Source organism: Triticum urartu, chromosome 2A, assembly GCF_056163025.1.
Source record: "Triticum urartu cultivar PI428250 chromosome 2A, HENAU_Tu73, whole genome shotgun sequence".
Taxonomy (NCBI): Eukaryota; Viridiplantae; Streptophyta; class Magnoliopsida; order Poales; family Poaceae; genus Triticum; species Triticum urartu.
Window position 1 is genome coordinate 259,755,853 of NC_141874.1, and position 25,904 is coordinate 259,781,756.

Below are 25,904 nucleotides of genomic sequence, written 5' to 3' on the forward strand. Positions count from 1 at the left end.
TTCGTCGCAGCACAGCCCTTCGGGGAGGTGTGGAGTCAAACTTGAAGCGTTCAGAGAAGCCATCCTCTTGAAGATCATCCTCAAAGCTCATAAGCGTCAGCCCTTTCCATGTACACCGACAAGTTTCATGGGAAACAAAGGCATTCTTGGTGGCAAGATTGCGAATGCGGTTGACATCCACCAAGAGGATTTGCATTTGGCGCTTCAGCCAGTCATGATGCATATCCTGTTTCTGATGAAGAGCAACCAGAAGCTCTCGGTCATTGAGAACACGAGATCGCTTTTTGGGTCGTTGGGCAATAGTGCTCTCAGTGGCTTCAGTAAGAGCATGATAAGGTGCACGTGTAGTTCCAGCCAGAGGATAAACATGAGTGACTGCTTCAACTCCTTCAATGTTCTGAGTGAAACTTTGATGCTCCGCATTCTGAAGACTAAGAGGTTCCTTGGCAGGCTCAGGATAAATGGCTTCAATGGACATATCCACATCAGGCAGAAAGATCCGATGATTGCGAGCAGATGGCTGATATGAGATAGCGGAGTGGAGTTTAATCAGCCACATTATCCATGGAGCATAGAACTTCAAGCCAAAAAGATCAGAGCCTTTTGCAGCAAGTTAGCGGATGAAGAAGTCTTGTGCATTGAAGCATTTGCCATGAAGAATATAGAAGACCGAAGTCTTCATTGCACCTTCCAGCTTGGCATGTGTAGAATGTCCTTTGATGGGCCAGAGAGTTCTCCTTATGATGTGATAGATGGTCCTTGGCAGATACTCAAGGTCTTCAACAAAGAACTCCTTAGGATATGCAGCATCTTGTGGCAAGGGCTTCATCATACTGAGCATCTGACTCATGTTCGGTTCAGGCTTCTGAAAGATGTTCTCCATAGCTTCACTGTGAAGCTGACAGACAGGTTCATAGAGATCTCCAGGAGTGGGCAGACCTGTGAGCTCAATGATATCAAAGGCTTTGGCTTCATGATGAACATTTCCTGTCATCCACTCCAGGACCCAAGTCTTCGGATCTCTGTTGTAACCACGGATGTGAAGTGTGGCATAAAATTGGAGCAGCAAATCTTCATTCCAGTGCTCTTGGTCGCTGACAAAAGGCAACAATCCAACCTCTTTGAAGCAATCCAGAGCTTCTTCCAGATACGGCAGACCAGCTATTGCTTCAGTGTCAAGACGCTTATGTGGGAAGATGCGACCTTGATTGTACAGAATGCAGGAGTAATAGCTTCGCTGCGGATAGCTCCAGAACCGATCAGAAGATATTCGTTCCCTTGAGTAGGGGTTCTTGGAGCTATTGAAGAAGGTGTTGTCTGCTTTGAAGCCGTTGACATTGAAGGATCCAGGTGCTGATGCAGGACCTGGAAACCTGGGCAACCTTGGCATTGGCTTCTGTACCTGAGGCCTGTGCTCAATATGATAGTCAAACTGAGGACCAGTAGCAGGTGCAGGAACAGAAGCAGTGGCATCATTGGCTTCGCTGACTTCTGGTTCTTGGGTTGGTGGAGGCTCCACATTTGCTTCGGCCATGACAGCGTCAGTGGCTTCATTGGTGTTGGTGGTGGCAGCCTCAAGATTTTCTACCTCCACTTGACGAGATGGAGGGTCGGGCACAAGCACGTTCTCCTCAAGAACAGCTTCTTCAGTAGTTGGGGAAGTAGGAACACGTTCTTCTTCTTGAGTGTCATCGGCTGATGCAGCCGGAATGTCTTCAGCAGTTTTAGCGTCAGACTCGGAGACTTGAGACCTTGGTCCTTTGCAAAGCCTGCGTAACACAGGCGACGCCTTTGGAGATGGAGTTGGCTGGGCCTCAAAGTCATCTTCTTCTTCTTGCCGGGGTGGTGTGACTTGTTGTTGTTGTCGGTGATCAGCCCATGTTGCATCCTGAGCAATTGGCGTCAAAGGACGACCAATGTTGATGAGTTTGTTGTGCGTAAGCATGGGCGATGATACCTGTTGGTGCTCGATCTAAGGAAGGACTACATCATCTTCAACATTGTCATGGTGACCAATGTCTTCAGCAGCGGTGGGATCAGCTACTGGAATGTCTTCAGCTTCATAAGCCTCTGTGGAAGCTGGCTCATGGACAGTCAGTTGGCGCTCTTGATGTTTAGCGTCAGGGCGAAGCATGGAGATAGGTTCAACAATTAAGGGCTCTTTGGGAGCAGCCCGTTCCTTCTTGGTCTTCCGCTTCTTCTTGGAGGGAGCAGCATCAGATGCTTCAAGATATTTTCTCTTTCTGGCTTCAGCCTCAGCAGTCCTTGTCTTCTTCAGTTCTGAAGCGGTAGACCTGGCTTTTGGCTTTGAGCCAGTCATGCTGGTTGGGAAGACAATGGGATCTGCTTCCTGCCTTGGTGCGTTGGGTTCGGCCACAGTGGGCTTCTTCTTCTTAGCAGCCATCCTGGGATCAATGCCCGGACGCCCAAGGGCCTTGCGTTTCTCAGCCTCATTGTAGGCTTGCACACACTTGTCAGCCAGGCTCTTCATGCGCTCACGAGAACCCTAAGCTTCTGCACGTTTCTTGAGAAAGGCTTCCTTGAGCTCGTGCAGCATAATCTTGAAGTTCTTTACCTCTTGCACGCTGAGCTTGGCCATATGCTTCTTGAACTGGGCTTTTTCAAAGTCAATCTTTTGCTTCGGTTCAACGATGCGCTGGGCGATAGCTAACTCTGAAGCAATGGCACCATGGAAGGCGACACTGAGGCCAATTGGAAGTTGCAGATCGTCAAAGCTGAGGTTGGGCGTTTCAAACCACTCATCAATGAAGTCGTGGATGATTGCCACGTCAAAGAGAGGCAAATTGTTGAAGATTTCTGCTTCTTCTTTGCTCTTGATCAGTTGCTCAAGAGCATCATCTGCCAGATCTTCATCACTGGACAGATCAATGGCATCATTGCACAGAATGGCAGCAGCAGTCAGTTCTTGGCTGGTGTGTGGTAGAGGCATCTTGACTCTCTGGGGCTTGGAGATGCGTGACAGATCTTCAGACTTCACACTGTCTTCAGGAGGTGCAGTAGCCAGTGGCTTCGCCCGTGAGATTTTCGGGGCTGTGGCAGGCTTTGAAGCTTTAGGTTGCTTCAGTTTCTTTGGCGTCGGCGCTGCAGGCGCTTCGTCAGATTCAGCGTCATCTACAGGCGCATCCACAGCTGTCCCTTGAACCACGATATGAGTGATGAGACCTTCCAGGTTATAGAAGGGCCCAACAAGATTGGGTTCAGGTTCGCGGGTGCCATCAGCACGGGAGCAGAGGGACCAGGGTTGGAGTCTAGTCCCAATGACTTCTTGTTCTGCTTCGCTGAGTTCTTGGCAAACTGGAAGTTGCTCTTGAACAGATTGTCGTCACGACACCATAGTAGTGACGATGGGTCAACATCAGCAGGCTGTGGTCCACGGACCATGCAGGGATAGAAGCCTTGTTCAATGGCTTCATCTCTGGACCTGGGTTGAAGATTTTTGTATAGGATGTCTCCCCAAGGTCGCTTGATGACATTTTTTCAGCATATTCCTGGGTCACAAACCGGTATTTGAACCATTGTTCTGCCCAATATCTTCGAATCCATTGGATTCGGGTCTTGCGCTGATTGTAATCCTCTTCAGGATCTGTCTTCTAAAGCTCTGAGAGGTCATCAGGCAAATCTCTTGATGTTCCCCCACGACGCTGTCTGCCACCCTTCCTTATGGATTTCTATGCAGCCATGAACTTCAAACTGAATGGCTTCAACACGTTCAAAGGCTTCAGAGGCTTTCGCTTGCTAGACAAACAGGAACTGGCTTCGGGAGAATTTATATGATGCTGTAAGAATTCTGCAAATGAATGCAGACTATGAGAACCAAGGGATTCTCCCACGGACATGTACCTGTGACAGCATTAAGGTGCGAGGGAAGGGGAAGAGGTCATATGCATTCTCAGAAGATTTTGAAGATAAATCAGTTTAGAAGACATTGACCTCATCGTGCGAAGACATTCACTCATAGATAAGGATTTGGTTCCAGATTTGTACGAATCCAGAGATTAGTACAAGTGAGGAATCTAACTACTTTGTGAAGCATAAGTGAACATAGTAGGCATAATATGAGATGCAGTATGAAGTGGATCCAACATGTGTGAACAGAAACTACTTGTGGTAGAAAGTGACGAATCTGTAGGATCAAAGGGGTCGTAAAAAGGAAGTTTTATTTACCACACAAGGAACTGCTAGACGGAGTGGAAGAGGAGGCCGAGCAGTTCGATCGTCCGTGCCCTAACTTGGCGACAGAGGACACCTACGACGACGACAGAGAAGATGATGTCCGTGGCCGGCGTGAAGACAGCGTCGGAGAGGTTGCGGCAGCTAAGCGCTTCGTCACCGGCATCGTCGAGGGCTAGCAGTGCCGCTAGGGTTCATGCGAGAGTGGAAGAAAGGATAATGACTATGGTGAGGCACGTATTTATAGGGACAGGGACGGCACAGCGTTATTACACAGGTGCCCCTGGCGATTCACATCTGAAGAACACGTGGCCATCATGCAGCATATCGGAGGTTGTTCCACGTTCCCACGCACACCTGGATTGTCAGGTGGTCGTTCCCACTTCTCCGGGTTTCAGGTGAAGGAATTTGCATTGAAAACGGACTTAATGTTTGTCTCTGTATCTTCTGCTGACAAGGACACAGAGAAGACATTCGACAGTTTCAATAGAATGCATATGATTTGGAGAGATAGAGTTTGAGATAGAAAGCATAGAGAGGTTAGGGTCCGATCACATTCACTTAGTTCAAAAGATTCAACAAGAAGACATAGCTATAAGTGAATGTTGTAGAGGACAAAACACTATATATATATATATATATATGAAAAAGACAATCAAACCAACATAGTGAAGATAATCATGAGGACAAGTTGAGATGAAGACAAACAAAATGTGAAGACATAGCAAATGTAACGCCATGGGTAAAACACTTCAAACAGAAGAATTTGGTGGTGGCGTTACCCACCGTATAGGAAGTATTAGACCCAGACACGGCGCACAATTATCGTGGCGCTACGAAGTCAAATTCCACATTAATGTATTCCCACTTAGAATGTATGTCTCCATTGATTGAAGATATACTTTACTTCGTGTGTTGCACATCTAAGGCATCAATATGCATAAGTGCTAGGATGTGTGCCTGATCACAGGACATTTGAGGATTCCAAGATATTTAGCTCACACCGTAACTTGCAAAATCTCTTCTCATCCAAGGGCTTGGTGAAGATATCTGCCAATTGCTCTTCAGTGTTGACGTGTATGATATCAATATCTTCCTTCGCAACATGATCTCTGAGAAAGCGATGACGAATTTCAATGTGCTTTGTCTTCGAGTGATGAACTGGGTTGTTGGAAATCTTGATGGCGCTTTCATTGTCGCAGTAGAGTGGCACTTGCTTCAGATGAATGCCATAGTCTTTGAGTGTTTGCTTCATCCACAGAAGCTGAGCGCAGCAAGATCCAGCAGCAATGTATTCATATTCAGCAGTGGAGAGAGATACACAGTTCTGCTTCTTTGAAGACCAACATACAAGTGATCGTCCCAGAAAATGACATGTGCCTGATGTAGAGTTGCGATCCACTTTGTCGCTAGCATAATCAGCATCCGAGAATCCAACCAGATCAAACTCTGAGCCCTTTGGATACCATAGTCCTAGAGTTGGGGTGTAAGCCAAATATCAAAGAATTCGCTTCATAGCTAAGTGATGCGATTCCTTTGGTGCCGCTTGGAATCGAGCACACATACAAACACTAAGCATAACATCTGGCCTAGATGCACATAGATAAAGTAAAGAACCAATCATGGAGTGGTATACCTTTTGGTCGAACTCTTTACCATTGTCGTCGGGACCCAGATGATGTTTGGCTGGCATTGGCGTCGTGAAGCCTTTGCAGTCTTGCATACCAAACTTCTTGAGGCAATCTTTGAGATACTTCTCTTGAGGCAATGTTTGGCTGGCATTGCCGTTGCGTTGCTGACGTATTTGAAGACCAAGGAAGAACTTCAGCTCACCCATCATGGACATCTGATATTGATCTTGCATCATATATCCAAACTCTTCACTGTATTTCTGATTGGTGCAGCCGAAGATAATGTCATCCACATATATTTGGCACGTGAAGAGAGTGGGGTCGAGGGAACCTGATTTGAAGCCTTTTCTCTTCAGGAAGTCTTTGAGTGTGTCGTACCAAGCCCGAGGAGCTTGTTTGAGGCCATACAGTGCCTTGTTGAGCTTGTACACCATGTCAGGATGTTTTGGATCTTCAAAGCCAGGCGGTTGTGCAACATACACTTCTTCTTCAATCTTGCCATTGAGAAAAGCACTCTTCACATCCATTTGATAGAGAAGTATGTTATGATGATTTGCATAGGCAAGCAGTATGCGTATGGCTTCAAGTCTAGCCATAGGAGGAAATGTTTCATCGAAGTCAGTCCCTTCAACTTGAGTGTATCCTTGAGCAATGAGACGAGCTTTGTTTCTGACAACTTGACCATGCTCATCTTGCTTGTTGCGATATATCCATTTGGTGCCTATTATATTGTGCTTCCGAGGATCAGGACGCTTAACCAGTTCCCATACATTATTCAACTCAAACTGTTGAAGCTCTTCTTGCATAGCTTGAATCCATTCAGATTCCATGAAGGCTTCTTCAACTTTCTTGGGTGCTGTTACTGAGACGAATGCGATGTGCCCACATAAATTTGCTAGCTGAGTTTCCCTTGAACGAGTGAGTGGACCAGGTGCATTTATGCTATCGATTATTCTCCCAATCTGCACTTCATTTGCAACACGAGGGTGTATAGGACGAAGATTTTGCTCTTGCTGATCATCGTCATTGTTAGAGGGATTGTCTTCAGTCTGAGCATTATCTTCAGGTTGTTCAGGTGTGGAGATGATAAGTTCCTCTTCAGGTTGAGCTTCAGAAGGTATGATTTCTCCCGTTCCCATAAGTTTGATTGATTCACTAGATGGAACTTCATCTAGCACATTTGGCAGTTGCTCTCTTTGTGAGCCATTAGTTTCATCGAACCGCACATCCACTATTTCAACCACTTTGTAATGAAAGAGATTGAAGACTCTGTAGGAGTGAGAATCCTTTCCATATCCAAGCATAAAACCCTCATGTGCTTTTGGTGCAAACTTTGAAGTGTGATGTGGATCCTTGATCCAGCACTTGGCGCCAAATACTCTGAAGTAGCTGACATTTGGCTTCTTGCCAGTAAGGAGCTCATAGGATGTCTTGTTCAGAAGCTTGTGAAGATAAACACGGTTGATGATATGGCATGCAGTGTCAATGGTTTCAGGCCAGAATTTTCTTGGAGTCTTGTATTCATCAAGCATCGTTTGAGCCATCTCAATAAGTGTTCTGTTCTTGCGTTCGACGATGCCATTCTGTTGTGGCATGTACGGAGCTGAGAATTCATGTGTGATGCCCAAGGTATCAAGATACGTATCAAGGCCATGTTCTTGAATTCAGTGCCATTGTCACTTCTGATGTGCTTTATCTTGGCGCCATAGTTGTTCATTGCTCGATTTGCGAAGCGTCTGAAGACATCCTGCACTTCAGTCTTGTAAAGGATTATATGCACCCAAGTATATCTTGAATAATCATCAACAATGACAAAGCCATAGAGACAAGCAGTAGTAGTAAGAGTTGAGTAATGAGTGGGACCGAAAAGATCCATGTGTAGCAGTTCGAAGGGTTGAGTCATTGTCATGATTGTCTTCGAGGGATGCTTGGCCCTCGTCATCTTTCCTGCTTCACAAGCACCGCATAAGTGGTCCTTCTTGAACTTGATGCCCTCGATGCCTATGACATGCTTCTTTCTTGCAAGAGTGTGGAGGTTCTTCATGCCAGCATGCCCTAGCCTTCGATGCCAGAGCCAGCATTCAGAAGCTTTTGCTAGAAGACATACTGCAAGTTGTGGTCCTGCTGAGAAATCTACCACGTACAAATCATCTTTCCGATACCGTTCAAACACTAGAGACTTGTCAGATTCCATTAGTACAAGGCAACAATATTTTCCAAACATCATAATCATGTTTAAATCACAAAGCATTGAGACAGACATTAAGTTGAAACCAAGGGATTCAACAAGCATGACTTTATCCATGTGTTGATCCTTTGAGATTGCAACTCTACCTAAACCCAATACCTTGCTTTTACCAGTGTCAGCAAATGTGATGTGACTTTTGTCTGATGGACGTAAAGTTGAGTCCATGAGAAGGCTTCGCTTGCCAGTCATGTGATTTGTACACCCACTATCAATAATCCATTCTGAAGCAGCTGGTGTCGTACCCTACAGTGCAGTTAAGGGGATAGGCTTCACGAAGAGAATTGTGAAGAAAAAACATTTGACGAACTAGTGGATTATTAAAGCTTAGATCGAGATTAGGACTGTTAGGACAAGTTGCAAGCGATTCAGAAACGAAGTACATAATAAGACCAATTGGGCATTTGATCTGGCGCCCTACAAGATGTTTAAGGTCCCCAGCAATAGCTTCAGAGGATTTTGGTTTTGGGCTGGAGACCTTCCCCTGTAAAAGAGAGTTAAGCTTTCTTAGCCACCCACATCTTCAGGGGTGGCTTCAAAGCAATGAGTCTAAGTGCAACATCTGAGAATTTTGGCTTTGGAGCCCTAGCAAAAAGTCTTGCAGGTGGACAATAGTACTCATAAGAATAAGCAGAATAGTTCTTGGTTTTATGAACATGGCGGTTTGATGAACCATGCTCATATTCATAGGCCTGAGTATGGCTTCCCTGCAAAACATTTGCGTTAGTTTGACTCCGGTGAGTCCTATGTCTGTATGAAACCTTTGGACCGTATGAAGCCTGTGGTCTGGGGTTTATCTTCTTCACCTGTGGTGTCATGATGACATTCATAGGAAGATTCTCCAAACACCTTTTGGGCACCCAGATCTTCTTCATAGGCGGTCCATTCCTGCAGTTAGTACCAATATACCTGGCAAACACTTCACCATTATGATTCTTAAACAGTTTATAGTTTGCATCAAAGGATTCATGAATAACAATGGGGTTAGCACAAGTGAAGCCAGATAGAGTGGATGGATCTGCTGAAGGTTCCTTTGCAGCAACCCATGTGGTTTTGGGGTACTGCTCAGGTTTCCAGTAAGAGCCATCAGCATTCATTTTCCTTACGAACCCAACACCCTCTTTCCTAGGGTTTCGGTTCAGGATCTGCCTTTTGAGGACATCACATAGTGTCTGATGCCCTTTGAGACTTTTGTACATCCCTGTTTCAAGCAGTGTCTTCAACCTAGCATTCTCATCAGCAATAGCAGTGGTATCCTCAGCAGAGGGGTTAGTTACCACATCAACAGTTGAAGATATTGCAATAGTAGTAGCAGTAGAACATTCAACAACAGAAGTAGCATTATCACGCTCAATGCATTTAAGACATGGTGGTTCAAATCCTTCCTGAACTGATCTGTTCAGCACGAAGCGACTCGTTTTCTTTTTGAAGATCGTCATGAGCCGCTCTCAATTTCTTAAGATCTTGCTTACTTTGAAGCTAATCATAGGAAAGCCTTTCATGAGATATTGAGAGCGTTTCATGACGACTTTCAACTTCCTCATACTTAACGTGAAGATTTTTTATGTCTTCAATTAAGGACTGAGATCGAGTCATTTCAGCGTCTAATAGATCATCGCTTTTGTCTAACAGTTTTTGAATGTGTTCCATGGTTTTCTGTTGTTCAGTTGCAATTTTAGCAAGTGTTTTGTAGCTGGGTTTGGAAACACAATCAGAGTCATCGTCACTAGATGTTTGATAGTGAGTAGTGCGTGTGTTTACCTTGGCACCGCGTGCCATGAAGCAGTAGGAAGGAGCAGAGTAGTCATTGTCATTTGCATCGGTGTCGGTGATGAAGTCATTGTCTTTAGTGTTGAAGATGGACTTGGCAACATATGCTGTACCCAGACTTGCAACGCCAGAGTCGGACTCCTCCTCAGACTCCACCTCCACCTCCTCAGAAGCGAACTCATCCTCAGAGTCCATTTCCTTGCCAACAAACGCACGTGCCTTGCCAGATGAGCTCTTCTTGTGTGATGAAGACTTGGAGGAAGACTTGGAAGAAGATTTTTAGTATTTCTTCTTCTTCTTGTCGTCAGAGTCATACTCCTTGCTCTTCTTCTTCTTGTTGTTCTCATTGTCCCACTATGGACACTCAGAGATGTAGTGGCCAGGTTTCTTGCACTTGTGACATGTTCTCTTCTTGTAGTCATGAGCAGAAGCTTCATCATTCCTTGAGCTTGCTCGTGAAGACTTTCTGAGGCTTTTCTTCTTGGTGAATTTTTGGAACTTCTTCACAAGCATAGCAAGCTCCCTTCCAATGTCTTCAGGATCATCAGAACTGCTGTCAGATTCTTCTTCAGATGAGGAGACAACCTTTGCCTTCAAGGCACAAGTTCGCCCATAGTTGGGACCGTAGATGTCTCTTTTCTCAGAAAGCTGAAACTCGTGTGTGTTGAGCCTCTCAAGTATGTCAGACGGATCGAGTGTCTTGAAATCAGGACGTTCTTGAATCATCAGGGCTAGGGTGTCAAACAAACTGTCAAGCAATCTCAGGAGTGTCTTGACGACTTCATGCTTGCTGATCTCAGTAGCGCCGAGGGCTTGAAGCTCATTTGTGATGTCAGTGAGCCGATCAAACGTGAGCTGGACATTCTCACTGTCATTTCTCTTGAAGCGGTTGAAGAGGTTGCGAAGGACACTGATTCTCTGATCTCTCTGGGTTGAGACGCCTTCATTGACCTTGGATAGCCAGTCCTAGACTATCTTAGATGTTTCCAAAGCACTCACGCGGCGATACTGTCCTTTGGTTAGATGACCACAGATGATATTCTTGGCAGTAGAGTCCAGTTGAACGAACTTCTTGACATCAGCGGCAGTGACACCCTCTCCAGCCTTGGGAACGCCGTTCTTGACGACATACCATAGGTCGACATCAATGGCTTCAAGATGCATGCGCATCTTATTCTTCTAGTAGGGATATTCAGTTCCATCGAAGACGAGGCATGCAGCGGAGACTTTAATTATCCCTGCAGTTGACATAGCTAAAACTCCAGGTGGTTAAACTGAATCACACAGAACAAGGGAGTACCTTGCTCTGATACCAATTGAAAGTGCTAGTGATCAACTAGAGGGGGGTGAATAGGCGATTTTTATGGAAGTCTTCAAAACATGTAAGTTTCGAAGACGAACGATAGAAATAAACCTATTATCATGTAGCGGAAGGTAGACTACACTAGGTAAACCATAGTCATGTATTCAATGAAGTGAGAGCACAATAACTAATGGCAGCTAGGCAGTAAGGATCAAGTAGGAAGATATTGTGAAGCCAATCAAAACAAGCAGTCACTCAGTGAAGACAGAAGATAATGCAATCGTACAATAACTTCACTAAGACCAACAGTAAGTAAAGTGAAGGGAAGGATGAAACCAGTGACTCGTTGAAGACAATGATTTGTTGGACCAGTTCCAGTTGCTGTGACAACTGTACGTCTGGTTAGGGAGGCTGAGATTCAACTTAGAAGACCTCGTCTTCACCTTATTCCCCTTGAGCTAAGGACACCCAGTCCTCGCCCAATCACTCTGGTAAGTCTTCAAGGTAGACTTCCAAACCTTCACAAACTTCGTTCACCGGCGATCCACAATGACTCTTGGATGCTCAGAACACGACGCCTAACTGGCTAGAGGATTCATAGTCCTCAAGTGTAATAAGTCTTCAGATCACACAGACAAGAAGACTTAAGTGATGCCTAACACTCTTTGGCTCTGGGTGGTTAGGGCTTTATCCTCTCAAGGAATTCTCTCTCAAAGGCTTCGAGGTGGGTTGCTCTCAAACGACAAAAGTCGTACTTTAACTCTGAGCAGCCAACCGTTTATGGTTGTAGGGGGTGGGCTATTTATAGCCACTAGGCAACCCGACCTGATTTGTCCGAAATGACCCTGGGTCACTAAGGAACTGACACATGTTCCAACGGTCAGATTTCAAACACACACGGCAACTTTACTTGGGCTACAAGCAAAGCTGACTTGTCCAACTCTGAACAAGATTCGCTCTCATAGTCTTCACTCGAAGACATAGGTTTTGGTTAAGCATCACTTCAGCCATTCTGACTGGTTCTCTTGGACCCCACTTAACAGTACGGTGGTTCCTATGACTCAACAAAGAAGAAGAAGAAGAAGAACTACGAAAGATCTAAGTCTTCGTGCTCCATAGTCTTCATGCGATGTCTTCTCTTATCATAGTCTTCAATGTGAATGTCTTCACATACCACCTTTGACTTCAATGTCTTCATACATTTTTAGGGGTCATCTCTGGAAAGAAAACCGAATCAATGAGGGACTTCTACCTGTGTTATCCTGCAATTCTCACAAACACATTAGTCCCTCAACTAGGTTTGTTGTCAATACTCCAAAACTAACTAGGGGTGGCACTAGATGCACTTACAGGTACCCCCTGGACCGCCTCTTTGCTCCATAAATACCCCAATATTCCAGAAACCCTAGGGGAGTTAACGAAAATCAATTCCAGTCGCCGCAGAGTCCAGAACCACCAGATCCAATCTAGACACCATCATAGAGGGGTTCACCACTTCCATTGGTGCCTCTCCGATGATGCGTGAGTAGTTCTTTATAGACCTTCGGGTCCGTAGTTAGTAGCTAGATGGCTTCCTCTCTCTCGTTTGGTGCTCTCTTGGAGATCCATATGATGTAACTCTTTTGTGGTGTGTTTGTTGGGATCGGATGAACTTTGAGTTTATGACCAGATCTATCTTTTTATATCCATGAAAGTTATTTGAGTTTCTTTGATATCTTATACGCATGATAGCCTCGCATTTCTTCTTCGATATTTGGGTTTTGTTTGGCCAACTTGATCTATTTATCTTGCAATGGGAAGAGGTGCTTTGTAGTGGGTTCGATCTTACGATGCTTCATCCCAGTGATAGAAGGGGAACCGACACGTATGTGTCGTTGCTACTAAGGATAAAACGATGGGGTCTATCTCTACGGAGATAGATCTTGTCTACATCATGTTATCGTTCTTATTGCATTACTCTGTTTCTCCGTGAACTCAATACACTAGATGTGTGGAGTAATAGTAGTAGATGCAGATAGGAGTCGGTCTACTAATCTTGGACGTGATGCCTATGTAATGATCATTTCCTGGATATCGTCATGAGTATTTGAAGTTCTATCAATTGCCCAACAGTAATTTGTTTACCCACCATTTGCTATTTTTCTCGAGAGAAGCCACTAGTGAAACCTACGACCCCCGGGTCTCTTTCTCATATTATTTGCCTTCGCGATCTATTTTATTTGCCTTTTATTTTCAGATCTACTAAACCAAAAAGACAAAAATATCTTGCCACAATTTATTTTATTTGGCGTTCGGTCTATCAATATATACAATTTTATCTCATGTCCCTTTGCCAATTTGTGGCGCTGTTACTTGAAAAGGATTGACAACCCCTTTTACACGTCGGGTTGGGAGTAGTTGTTATATGTGTGCAGGTGTTGTTTACATTGTGTTGCTTGGTTCTTGTCGGGGGTTGGGTTTGAAATATGCCAAAGGATGGCTTATCATGGTGGGAGCGTGTAGAACGTCGCCAGTGCCTGGAAGCGGGATGAGGCGTAGACACGAACGCCGGCGTACTTTACCCAGGTTCGGCGCTCTCCTAGGAGATAACACCCCTAGTCCTGCTCTGCGGGGTCTCCGCGTGATCACTAATGTGTAATGGTACAATGGTGCTCCTCAAGCTGTTTGCTATAGGTGGAAGAAGGCAGGCTCGCTCTCTCCTCCTCTAGGTATGAGTCTAGTCCTGACAGGGCCGAACCCTCTGCATGGGTGCCCCGGGGGGGTTATATAGGCCAACCCCGCAGGGGTATAATGGTAATATTGCCGGGTGTAGGGCCCGGTTGTCATTCTCTCTGGTTGCCGGCCTCTTTGCCGATAGCTGGGGCCCATCGCCTGGTGGGCCCCACCGTCTTGTCTGGTACGGAGCCGACAAGCCGCTCCCGCCGCTTGCGGGTCTTGCCGGCTGCTGATCATTGTAGCCATAACGCTAATGACGCTGGCTTGGTCGGGGAAGCGTGGCTAAAGTTCCGCCCCCTGGTGGGTGATCACTGTTGCCACTCCGTGTCTCATCTGGTTGATGGCGTATGGGGCCTGAGGGAGGGATTGTCCGCTTGCTGGTAGCCGGCTCCTCCGAGGTCCGGCTGCCCCAGCCTCCTCTGTCTTCAAGGCTCTGGCTGCCAGGTAGGGCCCGCCGTCTGCAAGCCATACCCGACAGGCCTTCGTGGGAACGGGACTCCGCCTATCAGGTGTGACGTATGGGGAGAGAGGCAACAGTGCCGCATCGTGCGGAGATCTCCGCCTGTACGGGGCACTGTGGCCACGCCCGTCCCTGGATTCGGGGGGAAGGCTTGCACTGTAGTCGTACCCCGTCTTGTCTCTTTGATGAGGGAGCAGACTTTGAGGGCGCCATGGGCCGACTGCTAGGAGCCGGCCTCTCTGGATGCCCCTCTCTAGGAGTCGACATATCGGGATGCCGCCCTCCGGAATTCGGCCGCCTTCGACCAGTCGGCCGCTTGGCCAACCGGCCGCCACAAGGCGGAGTCTTTATCTTGACGCCTTTGAGGGGCGCAGCCGGCCCCGTTGTCTTGAAAGGCTCGGGGGCTCAGGTTAGGCTACCCGTAGCCCATTACTCCAATAGTAGTCCCCGAAGCTGGTGAGGGGCCACGGTGGAGGAGCCGGGGAGCCTCAATAGTTTTCCTCTTCTGGGTGCCCTGAAGGAAGCTCCGTCCGACTCATGAGGAGCCGGCCGGCGGGAATCGGTTGCGTCCAGTTGAATCCTTCTGGGATTTTGAATGCGTTGGTGTGAATCAGGCGGCGTGCTGGATAAGCTTCTCTGCATGCCGTCTGTTGCGGGCATGCCATGTGGCGCTGGCTGGCCGGGTCCGCCTGCCAGCACACGCGCATGATGGGACGCGACCGCAGGCCGGTCCTGCCACCATCGGGCCTCGGGCAACGAGCGGATCCACGGCGGCCGAGGTAGGTGGTTGGGCTTCTCCGTGGAGTTAATACGCGCAATATTCGTGCGGTAAAGGTGGGGGCGTGGGGTCGTGGGCACAGTTAATCCCACGTTCCCATGCCCACCCCCTCAGTTTTGTAGCCCATAGGCTATAAGTAGGGGGAGGAGAGGAAGCGGGAACGCACGTGCGCCCCTCCGCACCACTCTTTCTTCCACTTCTCCTTCTCCTTGCCGCAACGCCCGAGCCTTGCCTAAGCGCCGCTGCAGCTTGTCTCCATCGAGCTCGTCCGTTAGCCCCTCGTCCTCATGGCGCACGCCAGAGCCTGGGACGGCTCCATAGTTCACGAGGACCACATCGACTTCCTCCGCCAGACGCGACGGCTGCCCCACGCGGATTACGTGGGGGTTCGTCTTGCGTCGAAGGGGGAGATATCGCCGGCGCCAGAGGAGGGCGAGCGGGTCATCTTCCGCTCGCACTTCCTGCGCGGCCTCATCCTGCCGGTGAGCGGCTTTCTTCAAGCCTTCCTCGAATTCTACAATCTCCAGCCGCACAACCTCACCCCGAACACGGTGGTGCTGCTGTCCGCCTTTGTCACCTTGTGCGAAGGCTACCTCAGCGTCCTCCCCACCATCGAGCTCTAGGGGAGTTCTTCTACTCCAAGCTCGGCACCGTCGTTGCGGGGGTGCCGGCTCAGTGCTGCGCCTTCATCGCGGTGCGGAGGCCGGGGGCCAACAATCCATTTCCTTCCATCCTGCTGATCCAATCGGTGAAGTTGTGGCAGCAGTCGTACTTTTACGTGAAGAGCATCTTCACGGAGGGTGAATGGATCAACCTGCCGGCTTACGTTGCCGGCCCGCCGACTGGGAAGCAGCCTAACTAGTCGTACCGGGCCAAGACACTGTGGCCTTCTAGAGTCGCCGCTGTCGCATGGCTCTGGGTGCTGGTACAGTTGGAGGGCCTGACCAGGTCCGACTTGCTGTCCGCCTTCGTGGCGCGCCGGGTGCTCCCTGTCAGGACCCCGATTCCAAGTCACATCGATCTAGCCGGTAACACCTCATATCACATTGCGGCCTCACGCACGGTATCCCCATGGGTGTCGCCTTACCATGGCCCGGGACCGTTTGCCCCTTTTGGCTCACGTATATGATAGTGTCGCTAGCATCCATATGACAAAGAACCCGGCCCGACATGGCTAGTCGTGAACCCAAAGCGGCGCAGACCTATGGAGACAGGCATACATGAATCACATCAAGCATGTCGTTCATCAGCGAGTGAATCCGGGCTGTAGCACTGGGCTAACAGGACTCCGGGGAACCCGGGCTGTAGCAGGCTAGGCAAGACTCCGGATGTCACCGCGTGACATTTCCCTGAAGGGACAGACATAGGAACGAAGTGAAACACATGCCGGCCAGTCAAGTGTCCTGAGCAGTAGTGCTGGGCTAGCAGGACTCCGGTGAACCGGGCTGTGGCGGACTACTATGGCTCGAGGAACACTAGACTACATTTCCCCATAAGAAAGGCTGCCAAGGATAAACAACTAGATTGTCGGATCCCACTCATACCAAGCATTTCAATCATACACACAATATGCCCAAGATGAGTACATACAACATGGCATCACAACAAAACTCTACAACTCAAGTACTTTATTTAAAGGCTCCAGAGAGCCATACATAACATGTTCATACAGGTAAGGGTCACATGACCCAACACTCAAGTCATACAAGCATACAAGCACATGCGAAAGCAAATAGTCTGAGTACAGACACTAGAAAGAAAGAAGGCTTCTCGAAGCCTGTCTATCTACATAGGGCCCTCCATGGCCAGGATCACCACCTGGGTGGCTAGTCACTCGTCGACATGAAGGTCTACGTAGAACCCATCAGAGGGGGCGGTGTTGTCATCTGAAAACAATAATTAAGCAAACATGAGTACAAAGGTACTCAGCAAGTCTTACATCAGAACCTACTATACATGCTCGTTCTCAAGAAGGTGGTGGAGTTATTGCAGCAGGCCAGCTTTGACTCTTGGCTAAGCTATCCTACGAGACTCCCCTAGTAAAATACTTTTTGCACACGAGTCCACTACTCACCAACACAATACTCCACCGGGGATCCTCCCTCGTCATCCTACGAGAGGGCCATCCTCGGTACTCACACTTATCTTGAGTCTTTTAATAGTATCCATTAACTTGTCTATGAAATGTATAGGCAACCAAGTAGTCCTTTACCATGGACGCGGCTATTCAAATAGATGATGTTAACCCTGCAGGGGTGTACTTCTTCATACACGCTTTCACCACTTACCGTCGTTTACATGACATGTACTCGGCAACCTTCAAGCGGAAGCCCAACGAGGGTGTCGGCCACGGCCTACCTAAACACTCAAGTCTCTAGTCCAGGTTTATCGCCTATCCAGGTTCCATCCACAGGGAGTCCGGCCGAGGTTTCCACATACGGCCCCGAATGATGTGAACAGGGTCCCGAGACGCCAAACGGGCGCCCGGCATACCCGGCCACGGTGTATCTACCGCAACATAGCCCACCCCTAGGGTCAGCGCTACGCACGCCCGCCAACACATAACCTACAAACACCAGAAACTAATTGCAACTCCTGGACAGAGTACTAGGGTGATTAAGAAGCCGAGAGGGTCAATTAAGGATCCCAATGCATGGTAGTAGCTGATTCTTAAAATCACACATACAGATCTCAGTTCTTAGGGATGGCCTCAATGAAACAACCCACCATGTACTCCTACATGGCCTCTCATCGATACCTTTACCAAATCATGTTCAACACATCCCTCACATTACCGACATAATCATTACACTCTAGTCCATCACCCAGATGAACCAGACCTGACACAACTCTAAGCATAGCAGGCATAGCAAGGTAGGAAACATGTACATGGCTCAACCAACTCCTACACATGCTAGTGGATTTCATCTAGTTACTGTGGCAATGACAGGTCATGCAGAGGATAAGGGTTCAACTACCGTAGCACACAGCAGTTTGAATCGCGTTCTCTTAATGCAGTAAACAAGAGCAGAAGCGAGAACATGGGTTTGTATCGGAATTTTCAATGGGTTTCTTGCCTGATGTAGTGGTAGTAGGGTACTGCCCTTCAGACGGATACTCGGGGTTATCCTCGGAGGCAGAACCTACCACGAAAACACACCGAAAATAATCAACACATGACAATATGCAACAATATGATGAATGCTATGACATGGCAAAATGAATGTGTCTTGGCCTAATGCAAGCTAAAACAGAAGGGAATGAACTCACTTGAATCAAAGATTCAAATGTTAGTTCATTTAACATAGCCTTATTAGTGCATTAACTTATTTTGCTTAAACAGGAAGGTTCACTTGTTTTGTCATGCATGAAACCATTACAGATGGATAGATTGAATTTTTCTGATGATTTTTCATATATAATTTGTTTCATTTGGAGCTATGGTTGATTTTCTATGATTTTGAGAAGTTTTGGCTATTTTCTGGAATTTCCTATATAAAATAAATCCAAAAAAAGAATAAATGCGTCAGCACTACGTCACTATGACATCAGCGAGTCAAAGGCGCCAGGGCCAGTCAAACCTGACTGGTGGGCCCTGTCTGTCAGTGTCTCAGCTAATTAACAGGATTAAGGTAGTACTAATTAACTGTCAGTGGGGCCTGGGCCCACATGTTAGTGACTAAACTAATTAAAATTAGTTAACACTAATCCTAAACTAATTAGCAGGCTGGCCCCACCTGTCATAGGCTCAGGGGGAAGTCAACCTGGGCCCACGAGTCAGTCCACGGTCAAAAAGTGGTCAAACTCGCCAGCGTTTAGCCGCCGGCGAGGCCAGACGCGGCGAAGCAGCGCGGGTTTTGCACTCCGGCGACCAAAAGGATGGCGGAGACCATCTACGTGATGCGGGGAGTGAGCCGTGTCGAGTGGTGGCAGTGGGTGGAGCTGGGGTGGCCAGAAACGACAGTGGCGAGCACGTCCGCGGCGGCCGGAGTTCGGGCAAGGTCGAACTAGTCGCTAGCAGTCACAGCGAGGGGCGTGCAGGGGTGCTATGGGCTCCTGTGAGTGCATTGAAGACGATGGCGTGCTCGGTTGCGACCCAACGTGGTTGTGGCCACCACGGCGACGTGTGGTGGCGGCAGCGAGCTTCGGCCGCGGTGGTTAGTAAGGCTGGAGGAGGAAATAGACGGCGGGGAGCGAGGGGTTCGGTAGAGGAGCTCACGGCGGTTGCAGAACGCGTCTCAGCAGGCTTGGGGGAGGTCGGACGACGTCGGGGTGTTGCCGGCGATCTCGGTTGCTCGAGGTAGAAGACGACCGCGGTGATGAAATTTGGGGCGTCCGGGGAGGCGTGGCACGGCAGAGAGGACGAGGGCGACGAGGCGGGGCTTCTGGGCCAGTCAGAGAGGCAAGGGAGAGGCGGTGGCTGCGGTGGTGCTTGTCGGCAGTGACGGCTGCGCTCGGCAGGGGATGGGGAGAGAACCAGAGGAGGGAGAGGGCACGGGGAGAGTGGGGAGAATGAGAGGGGAACGAGGGGGAGTGCGTGGCACTCGTAGGCGCGCCCGGGGTGTCGGCAGAAGCAGGAGGTGGCCGACGTGTGGCCGCGGGGGCCGGCCACACGCCTCTTGTCCTCCTGGCGAGAGGAGGAGGACGACTGGCAGGAGCCAGTGGGCTGGGCTGAGCTGGGCCAGGCCAGGCGACAGGTAAGTCCTCTAACTCTCTCTCTCTCTTTCTGTTTGCTTTTATTTATTTCCTGCTATGTGTATTGAAATAGAATAAATACTATCTCATTTCCAAAAACTCTGGAAAAATTCACAAACACATTTGGGAATATTCCCAACTGCCTAAAAATGCTTCCAAGATTATTTGAGCACTTTAAAATATTTATAGCATTTAAAATGCCCAAATTCAAATACTTATGGCTTGTTCAAAAAATCCAAAATGGCTCCATAAATTGCAAGACCATTTTTGGCAGAGGTTTTAGTCAAGACAAAAAATGGTGGGCTTTTATGAAGGGCATTTTTGGTTCATTGAAATTCCAATTGTTGGAAATTAGCATTTTCAGGGGGTGTTGGGGTTGATTAGGCCCCATTTCAAGTTTAAGAGAAATTTAAACATGATGCACAAGTTCATCCAACCCTAATGCATGACTAAAAGCAGGGATGTGACACTCCCGCTCTAGGGCTGCCCTCACATGATAAGTCAGATGAGCGGTCATCGGGATCCAAGCCGGCTGTGCACCAAAGAGATACCTCATGCAGAGGTAGCTCACATGGTGAACTACCTTGCGAATTGCAAGCTCACGAAGGAGTGGCAGTTTGGCAAGGAGTCGTATTCCCGTGCCAACCCCCTCCTATGGTAATTTTCCCTTCCTTATATTTTTCTTCCTCTTTGCCGGGTTCCATTTGTCTAATCTGACCAGCCGACTCTTGGGACAGAGCGCCCTCCTCCAGCCGGCAGCCGGCGCCGTAGGGCTGGAGCATCGATTTCTCCCCGACCGAGTGAAGAGCGACGTAGATGACCCTGACTTGGGGGCGGCGACCTTGGAGGACGACACCGAGGGAGGAGCCGGCGCTGCAGGCGGCTCAGGGCTCGGAGCCAGCCTCAAGGAATGGCCAGATGACGATGCGGGGGAAGTCGCCCTGCGCCGCCAGCCGGGCTCCGACGAGCAGGGCGCGAGCTCGTCTGGCGCGCCGGCAGCCCAAGGCGGCGCGCATAAGCGCAGAGCCGTGCCGAGCCTGTTTGGCAGCCGGCCGAAGAAACCCAGGGGCTCGGCTGCGGTGACCAAGCGGGAGGAAGCGGACGCGAAAGCCGACCGCTTTCGCAAGGTGGTGAAGACGCCGCAGCTGGTTTATGCATAAGTTCTGACTTCCTTCATACTTTTTCCTTTCTTGACGATCTCATCTGAGTCTTCTCTACTTCGTCCCCCTTGATTTAGGCCCCTGCTCACTCTTGAGAAGTCGACTGCCGCCTCCATCGTGGGGTCGGTGGAGACCTCCACCACCACCCGGTGGATCGATCTGGCCGCCGACCTCTAGGAGGCGACGGAGCGGACCATGCGGGAGGCGCGCAAGGATGCCGCCCGCCTGGAGAAGGCGGAGGCGGACAGGGTGGAGGCCGCCGCCCTGAGGAAGCTGGCGGAGGCCGAGGCCGCTGATGTGGTGAAGAAGCGGGCTGAGGAAGCCGCGCGCCGTTAGTCGGCGACGTTCGTCCTCCCCCTGAACTCTGCGCCGCCGCCACCGGAGTTCGTGGCGCAGACTGGGGAAACCGGCAGCGAGCACCCTACCATGGAGAGGGAGGGCGGCGACGCCGCCATTCCGGATGTGATCGTGCCCTCGCCACCACCTTCTGAGGAGGCGCGAGATAAGCAGAAGGCCGACCCAACGGTGCCGCCGGCCGGAAATGAGATGGCGACGGGCCCGACTCCCGGGGCCCACACACCCTTCCGCCGACGGCCTGCGAAGGCGGCCTCGGTGCCACGCCCACTGGAGGTCGGCGCCGCGAGCTCCTCCATCCTGGACACCGAGGCGACCAACGCCGCGCCCGCTGGATGGGCGCGGGGAGGCGGGAAGACCCACCTGAACAAGGCGGTCCTGGAGGTCCAAGACAAACTCCTGGAGTCACAAGGCCATCCGGGTATACCTCTTGCTCCTTTATTTTCAATTTTTGTATTGCTTCGTGGGGGCGCGCCAGCGCACCCACTGGGTGTAGTCCCCGAGTTCGGGGCCGGCTGCTGAGCAGGCGGCCCAGAATTCTAACTAGCAAGCTCCGAGTACTAACATATTTGCTGCAGGACTATCATAACCTCCGCGCGGCCGCCTTCAACTCCAGAGTCCAGGAGCTGGATCAACGCGCCGCCGACTTGTCGGAGAGCCGGAGTAAGTCCTCTTCTTTCTGCGGGGGCGCGCTGGCGCACCTGTGGGCTGTATTCCCCGAGATCCGGGCCGACTGCTGAGCAGTCGGGCTGGATCTTCCTGGCGCTACATCTTTCTTTGCTGATTGTTGTCGTTTCCTTCTTTTTCTGATTTTGCAGAGGCCAACGCCATCCTTCAGCGGCACCTTGGCGAAGCCAACGCCGCGCTGCATGCCAAAGAGGCGGACTGCAGCAAGCTGGCCGAAGAACGTGACCAGCTGGCCACGCAGCTCGCGGAGCAGGCAGAGGACAAGGAGGCGGGTCTTCTCGTCGAGTTCGATATAGAATGTTCCGCCTGGACCAACAAGGCGGTAATGCTGACGGACGGCTTTGGTGAAATCGAGAATATGGTTGACGGTAGGCGTCCTTCTTTACTTTTCTTGTAAGTCGCCGGCCTCTAGCCAAGCCGGCCTCCTTCTCTTTTTGTTTTTGTTCTTTTGCTTAGTGCTGGCAGACTTCTTTCTAGGCCACTCTGGTGCCGCCAACCAGGCTATCAAGGCCGACCGTGAAGAACGAAGGGCGGAAGGCGAGAGGATCGCCGCCAATGCCCCTCGCACCCTTCGCGAGCAGCTTCTCAGCATCCAGGCCCGTCTTCGGCCGACTCATCGGATGATGCGCCGCCTTCAGTGTGTCGGCGCCAGGGCGATCGCCGCCTTGTGGCCCGACAGGCCGGCCCCACGCACCCCCAGCCGGACTGCCGACTTGCTGGAGGTGGCGGCTGGCCGCCTTGAGGCATGGAAGGGCTCCTCGGCCCGGGCCGGAGCGCGCTGGGCCTTGGAGTTCATCAAGGCATGGTACCCTAGGCTAGATCTAGCCCAGTTGACCACGTTCCGACAGGAGACCCAGGAGGAGTTGGTGGCAGTGGAGGGAGAACTCATCAAGCGGGCGGCGGCCATCGCCGAGTACACCGACACCAGAGTCTTCATCCTGGAGTCGGCTGAGGACGGCACCGAGGCGCCGCCAGAGTGCTTTGGGCTGAACCCGGAGGATGGTGAGGACTCGGCTGAGGTGATCGACTCTAGTGACGAGGGAGAATACGAGGAGGAGGAGGAAGACGAAGAGGAGGCGCCAGAGGACGGAGCGGACGGCCAGCCCCAACTCGACCGCGCCTCCAGCAATGAGCCGCACTCAAATGAGCCGGATGCCGCTGGAGGGGACCAAGCAAGGACCAACCAGCCGACTGCTCGACCAGCCGGCGCCACCGACTCCAGCACTCCGCCGAACCCGTCCGCCGATCCCTAGGCTGCCACTTTGCTTTTCATTTCTCCCTGTTTATTAGTCTCAACGAACTTTGTTAGCTTCACACAATTCCACCCGTGGGGTGTATTTGGAACTTATGTTGGATGTCGACCAAGGGCCTTTGATGTGTAAATATTTTATCTGAGTTCTACCTTTCCTTGCCTTCTACTCTTTTGGCCTTTTTCCTTTGCCACCTTCCCTTGGTTGCCGTCTTGCCAGCCGAACAACCGCTCTGCGGACTGTGGTTGGGTCAAGTACTTAGCCATCTTTGGGAAGGCAAGTACTTGGACGGCTAGAGTTTTCTTGGCAAGTTAAGTAGAAGCCGGTCGGCCGGTTGCTCGGTAACCGGTTGGTGAGGCGAGAAGCCGGCTTGGACTATGTAAATGCCTTAAGTCCTTAGCCATTTTTCATGCAGGCGCCCTTTTCGCCTTGACTCCTGCCGACCGAACAGCTGTTCTGCAGGCTGCGGCCTCTGGCAGGAGAAAGCTAGGGTGCCAACACACTACTTGTCCGGCTGCAGGAAGCATCTCATAGTATAAGGCGGCAAGTCCCCGGGTCGACTGGTCGAACCCGGTGCCATACAGATTAATGAAATGACATAAATGATAGACGTAATACTTGTTTTATAGATAAAGAAGGGCAGTCCCCGAGCTCTACTCAGGGAACCCGGAGTCTTTGTACTTAATACAAAAGTCAGCGTGATACATACTGCTTTTTAACTGTAAAACCTTCGAAGGAGATTCTCATTCCACGGACGCTCCGTCTCCCTGCCGGAGTCGTCTCTTTTGCATGCTCGAGGATTCTGAGCGTCGATGAGGTAGTAGGAGTCGTTAACCAACACCTTGCTGATGAAGGGGCCTTCCCAAGGTGCCGAGAGCTTGTGCTGGCTGGCTGTTCGCTGGATCAGCCGGAGCACAAGGTCTCCTTCTTGGAAGGATCTAGGCTTGACCTTTCGGTTGTAGTATCGGCGCAGGCTCTGCTGGTAGATGGTAGACCGGCTGAGTGCCAACAGCCGGCCCTCTTCCAGCAGATCGACACCGTCTTGTCGTGCTTCTTCTGCCTCCTCTTCGGAGTACATGGTGACTCGAGGGGAGTCGAATTCTATGTCTGTCGGGATGACGGCTTCGGCACCATAGACGAGAAAGAAAGGCGTAAAGCCGGTTGACTTTTTCGGAGTTGTGCGCAAGCTCCAGAGGACGGCCGGAAGCTCGTCGAACCAACATCCGGCCGACCGCTCTAGCGGATCGACCAGTCTAGGCTTGATGCCGGATAAAATGAGGCCGTTTGCTCGCTCCACCTGGCCATTTGACTACGGATGGGCAACGGACGCTAGGTCCAGTCGGATGCCCTGCGTCGCGCAGAAACGGGCCAAGGCAGCTTTGGCGAAGTTCGTGCCATTGTCGGTGATGATGCTATGTGGTATGCCGTACAGGATGGTGATGTCGGAGATGAAAGTCACAGTAGTCAGACCATTCTACTTCTTGATTGGTTTTGCTTCTATCCACTTGGTGAACTTGTCCACCGCGACCAGCAGATGAGTCAAGCCACCTCTTGCTGTCTTGAATGGTCCCACCATATCCAGGCCCCAGATGGCAAAGCGCCAGGCGATGGGAATAGTCTTGAGTGCAGAAGCCGGCTGGTGAGGCTTTGAACAAAACTTCTGGCACCCTTCGCATTTCTGGACCAAGTCCTTGGCATCTTCAAGGCCAGTCGGCCAGAAAAAACTATGGCGGTAAGCCTTGGCCACCAGAGCCCTTGAGGCCGCGTGCTGACCACACTCGCCCTGATGGATATCTTTGAGGATTGCCTGGCCTTGCTCAGGCTCGACGCAGCACTGGTAAACACTAGTGATACTGCGCCTTACAAGCTCTCTATTGACTATGGTATATGCTGCCGCCCGGCGTTGCACTTGCCGGGCCGAGATCTCGTCCGTTGGCAGCTCTTTTTTCACCAAAAAATTGAGGATGGGCTGGGCCCATGAAGGTGCTGCAATTTCTTCGACTACCAGGACTGCCACTTGTACGAGGGCGGCTGGGCTGGGAGGTGGTGGGTTGGAGTCGGCCGCCGCTTGCTGAGTTGATGAAGTCCCCGGGCCGACTGCTGCAGTCCCCGGGTTGTCCGCCGAAGTTCCCGTGACGGCTGGTGGGCCTCTCAAGTTGGTTCTGACTGCTTCAGGAGGAGCCAGCACAAATATGGAATCTGACTCTGGTGATGGCTTGACGGACGGCTTGAGGAGTCGTTGCAAGGCAACGCCGGTTGTTATTGCTTGCCGGGTGGAGCCGATTCGTGCCAAGGCGTCGGCTTGCTCATTGTCATTTCTTGGCACATGAAGGAACCCGCACCCTTCGAAGTATCCACTGAGTTGCTGTACGAGAAAGCGGTAGCTGGCCATATTTGCATCCTTGGCGTCCCAGTCGCCTGATGACTGCTGGACCACCAAATCGGAGTCTCCGTAACACAGGATCTGGCGAATGTCGAGTTCCTTGGCAAGCCGGAGCCCGTGAATTTGTGCTTCATATTCAGCAACATTGTTGGAGGCGGCAAAGTGAATTTGCAGCGCATATCTGAGCTTGTCGCCCTTGGGGGAGGTGAGAATGACGCCGGCTCCCAAACCGGTGCGCATTTTTGAACCATGAAAATGCATCCGCCAATGGGTGGAATCTGG

General features: G+C 50.4%; 1 protein-coding gene across 1 annotated transcript; it reads right to left on the minus strand.

Moving 5' to 3' along the window:
* Nucleotides 1-24,713: 24,713 nt before the first annotated feature.
* Nucleotides 24,714-25,631, minus strand: LOC147984752 (uncharacterized). The gene has a single exon (XM_087541246.1). The coding sequence runs from the start codon at nt 25,629-25,631 to the stop codon at nt 24,714-24,716; it is 918 nt and encodes a 305-aa protein (XP_087397372.1).
* Nucleotides 25,632-25,904: the final 273 nt, after the last annotated feature.